We start from the raw sequence: 4,938 nt of genomic DNA on the forward strand, positions 1-4,938 counted from the left end.
TCAGGCATATGTGATGACAGCATACTCAGAGCTGGTGCTCATCTTGCGGCTGACCTCTCTGGGCTGGGGGACATGCAGTCTGTCAGCCGAGCGGGAGGCCTGCAGGTGAGACCTCGATTCATCTCCCCACCACTGGAGAATAAGTAGAATAAAACACACCTTTTATTTTATTTATTTTTTAAAATTTTAAACAAATACATTTACAATGTCATGACATAGAAATGAATACAATAACACCTCAGCATACTACATAAAATGCACACTGGATTAAAAAGGATATATATATATATATATATATATATATTTAAGTAAGAGAGAAAATAAATAAATAAACAAATAAATAAATGCTACCAATAATAGTGAATCTTAATGATTTTGCAGTTGCTAAGGGTCCTCAAACATCTTCATCTCCTTATAAGCATCGGGGTGGCATGGATGAAAACACATAGAATATAGAAAACACTATAGCAAGACTGGCAAGACTCTTTAGTGGCCCTCCCCTCGTAGGCTCTTTATCACTGATAGTATAAATCTAGTTTTATTATGGAGTGTATTTAAAAGTGACAGCAGCACATTTATTCTAAGTAAGAACTCACTTATTAGGTTTACATATTAACCAATTTGCAGATGTGTAAACCAACACTACATCAAGGACAATATTAATGTAATCTAATTTGGTAAAATGTTAACACGATTTTCATTCACTTCTCAGTTTTTTTCAGTACATCTAGCTAACTAAATCATTAAAATCTAATTCAACATCTCTGCAATAAATCCTACCTCAAAGAAGGTTATAATCAGTCTTTAGCGAGGTGTTGATTGAAGTACGGTAATTTTGGAGGCTGTAGTTTGTGGTCCTGTTGAATTGTATTGCGTTATATTGGATGTGTTTCTAATATTTAGTCTATGCAAGTTGACATAAATACCTAATAAACTGGCAGCTGACTTTATGATTATTTTTACAATTCAGTATTTAAAAAAGTTAGATAAACCTATGTGTTATATGTTGAAATTTAGCAGACTTCATATGTCTTTTTTGGCAACCCCTCATGCTCACTATGCATAGAAGCCTCTTCATTTCTTAAAGCATAGCCAAGTAACTTCTCATTCATTTAAGCAAGGGGTGTCCAATGATGATGCATAAAATATGCAGGACAGTGGCCCTCCAGGAGCAGGATTGGACACCCATGATTTAAGATGATCCATCATCCATCTTCAACCGCTTTTCCCTATTAGGGCCGCTTTTCCCTATTTGGGGCTGGAGCCGATCCCAGCGGACATCGGGCACAAGGCGGGGTACACCCTTGACAGGACACCAGTCTATCCAAAGACAGACAAACATTCACACCTACGGGCAATTTAGAGTCGTCGATTAACCTAACACATGCATGTCTTTTTACTGTGATAGGAAGCCAGAGAAAACCTACACAGTAGCAGGGAGAACATGCAAACTCCACACAGCCCGGAGTCGAACCAGCAACCTCCTTGCTGTGAGGTGATAGTGCTAACCACCACACCACCATGCTGCCCAATTTAAGCTGATGCATTTGCCAATTTTAGATTTATGTATGTGATCGAGATTCTCATAGAACAGAGGAGAATAAGCTGTCTTATACATTTGGGAAAGTATAAAAGTGACAAACGTATTAACTCTGAAGTGTCATCCTTCACCTCTTTTTGATCTCCCGGAGTCAAGTGGCCGACCTGAGTTAGCTCTGGTGTACTGACACCCCGGACAGTGATCATTATGTCAGCATATGGGACCTCAGTGTCACTCTCATCATCTGAAATGATTCAATATATCATTTATTTTCAGTTTTTGTATTGCAGGCAGTAATGGTGGTACTGCTGATTCAGAGATCCCTCACCTGCTGTAGGGATCTTCAATGTCACTCTTTCACTTTGTGCCGACTGTGACCCTGGGGAATGAGATGGGTATAAATGGAAGCATTGCATTTGGAAACTAAAATTAGCGCATTTATTATTGATATTTTAAACAGTTTACCCTTCACTGGTGAGGGGACAGCATGAGGAGGTAGCGGTGAACTGAAACAAGAATATAGGAAATCAAATTAACTAAAAAAATAGAAGATTTTGAAATGTAATTAAACGCAGGCAAGACATTAAGAACAAATCTCTTATTTACAATGACCATCTGACAAAAGGAAATTACTTTTGAGGGAAATGGGGGGGGGGCTAAAAGTGAAATGTCAAAACAGCAGCCGCATCCAAACATTTACAACGCACACACTACTTGCGTACAATCAATCACACCAAGCCTTACATAAATGGCATGCAGTCTGGCACCTAAGCATCAGGCAGGTAGCTAGCAGATAACAAAAACAACAACAGAACAAGAGTAACATGCACAAGCAGTGACTCAAGCAAGATAAAAAGAATATACATGGGACAACAGCAAGCAGCAGACATGTATCAGTGAAAATAATATAGTTAGTTAGAGTTTTAAAGTTAGAGTTTTAGTGTATTAAGCAGATATCTGGCTCTTGGGGACCAAGTTGTAAACCAATTAATATTATGATGGGTGTGTAAAGATGGCCGGTTGGCAGAGGAATAAAGACCAGTGGTGTGTTTTGAAAGGGTTTCTAGCAAACCAGATAGCAGAGTGTTAGAGAACATCAAGCATTTGAAATGTGCCCTTCAATGCATGCTGCTCATATAACGTCACCATAATAACGTTACACTGAGAGTTAGTTTGGCTGAGGTAGAGAAGGAAAAACGCATTTTAAGAAGCCAATAAAATACTTAAACTGTACTCACCCTGACCTGGACACAACAGCCTCCCCTGGAATATGCGACATTATTAACATAATACTATAGAGAAAAATTGTGTGTATGTTATTTAGAAATGTTTAATTTTGACAGCAAATGTATGTTCATCGTGTCATATTTTGTAATCACCTTTATCATTCCAGCTCTGTCTGTTCTGGTGCAGACACAGGTAAACAGCCACTGCTGTAAGCACCGTCGCCACAGCAACAGTAATTGTTACTAAAACCTTAATTCCAGTAAATTCTCCTGTTAACATGGAAACAACAGTATTACCTTAGATTGTATTGGATTGAAAGTGTGATGCTTACTTTTCAGTTCCCCATATTCTGTAGATATACGATATACGTTAAATGATATTCTGCACTGCATCTCACCTCCACTTGAATCTTTTGGTTCAGCAGGAAGAGATTCTGAGAAATGGAAGACATAGCGTATGTGTAAATAAAAGTTATGTTTACAAATTAGTTGTAAATATTACATATTTTAATACATTTTGATGAACATTCAAGGTCCTCACCATTGTTAGTTTCAGTCTTTGGGGTAACTGTCCAGTTTGGGGCACTTGTTTGAGCTGAAAAAAAGCACAAAAACAAACGAACATTGAAATTAAATCTACTTCCAGTGTGTAACATTTATTTACTTGTTGCTTTCTTAAAGAACTGCAAAAGACAAGATATCAATATCTTATATTGATTTTCATATAATAACCTTGAAGTTGCAGTAAAACAATGCGCTCGTTTTTTTGTGGAAGTTTAGGGTCATCTGTATGTTGTGTGTAGCAAGTGTAGTTCTTCTTGAGATCTTCAGAGGACACATTTGATAGATGGAGGGACGTAGTGCACAAGCTGCTGTTGCTGGATGTCCCGTAACATTCAGAGTTGTCTGATGCTTTACTCCAACAGCCACGAACAAATCCAGTGGAGCAATTGTATGTGCAGTTTAATGTTACAGAGTCGCCTAACGCTACAGCCAAGATATCAACGGTCCTCTTCATATTCACACAGCTCACAAAATCTGCAGAAAAAGGATTTTTTATTGACTTGACTGAAAACAAACATATAACATTAAATAGCAAGCAGTTTTTCTTTTTTTTATAAATGAGTGAATAATGGAATACATGCACATGCATTTGCCAAACATAATCGCTAAAGTCAAGTCCAATGACAAAGAGTATATATACTTTACTTTGTGTTGTCCAAAAAAAGAGCAAAGCGAAGTTGACTGAGTTCATCATTGTTGTTCTTCCTGCTGCCTTACAACTTGCAATCAAATATTTTGTTCTCACGTAGTTCAGTGATGCTTGCACCTGCAGACAACTGCTGAAATGCCCAAACACACACACTCGAAAACATGGGTAAGGGTATAGGAAGTGGTTTACAACAGGATTCAGAGTTGTGTAAAAATAATTCATAACTTTCCATACATTGCACCTGACTTCCTGCATAGTGGTATAAAGTATAAGTATAAAACAACATTCTCAGACATGATGATACACATAGGACACAAAAACATATTTAAATGTTTTTTTTATTATGTATTAAAAGCCTACATTTCCACCTGGCTTGAAAAAAACAACACATTATAATGTGGTTTGCACATCTGCAGATGCATCATTGCAGTTCACTCTGCTCGAACAGAGGATGTACCTGGTATTCATTTACCACCAACATTAAATAATTCATTTTCAAATCCTCTCATATTGAAGACAAAAGGGGTCTTTTGTGATAAAGCCCTCAATGTTAGCATGTGGCTTTATTTAACCAATTCCAGAAATCCATCTGATTTTTTGTATCTGTCCCATATTTTATTCTCTTTACAACCTCTAAATGAATTACACCAGTAACATAAATAATTTAATTGATCCACTAACAGAGACCGTATCTAGGCTAGCATTAGCACAGTCTCATGCATTATGGAAGTGGAAGGTTGAGTTACAGAACATCATTGCACACCATTATCAGCTAGAGCTCGTGGGACTCCCATATCGTGCTCTTGTTTCACTTTCAGGGACCGAGGGCCTCTCACTTTCATGCCTCAATCCAAACAGTCTTCAATGAAAATACACAAAAAATGAACCAGTGTGGACTTGATTAGAGATTCAGCGATAATGTGCTCATGGAAAATAACGTACCTGTTCTGTTTTTCAGT

General features: G+C 37.5%; 1 protein-coding gene across 1 annotated transcript; it reads right to left on the minus strand.

Annotated features, from left to right (window-relative positions):
• LOC310947420 (uncharacterized protein) lies at positions 1-4,048 on the minus strand (the record flags this gene model as incomplete). The annotated part of the gene is made up of 10 exons (XM_083914209.1): positions 3,976-4,048; positions 3,499-3,804; positions 3,308-3,361; positions 3,165-3,200; positions 2,920-3,036; positions 2,779-2,803; positions 2,006-2,046; positions 1,869-1,919; positions 1,672-1,784; positions 1-132 (listed from the first exon to the last, which is right to left on the minus strand). Exons 1-10 carry the CDS (start codon positions 4,022-4,024, stop codon positions 1-3), a joined length of 924 nt encoding a protein of 307 aa, XP_083770335.1. The 5' UTR covers positions 4,025-4,048.
• Positions 4,049-4,938: the final 890 nt, after the last annotated feature.

This window comes from Echiichthys vipera (genome assembly GCF_963691815.1).
Source record: "Echiichthys vipera genome assembly, chromosome: 5".
Taxonomy (NCBI): domain Eukaryota; kingdom Metazoa; phylum Chordata; class Actinopteri; order Perciformes; family Trachinidae; genus Echiichthys; species Echiichthys vipera.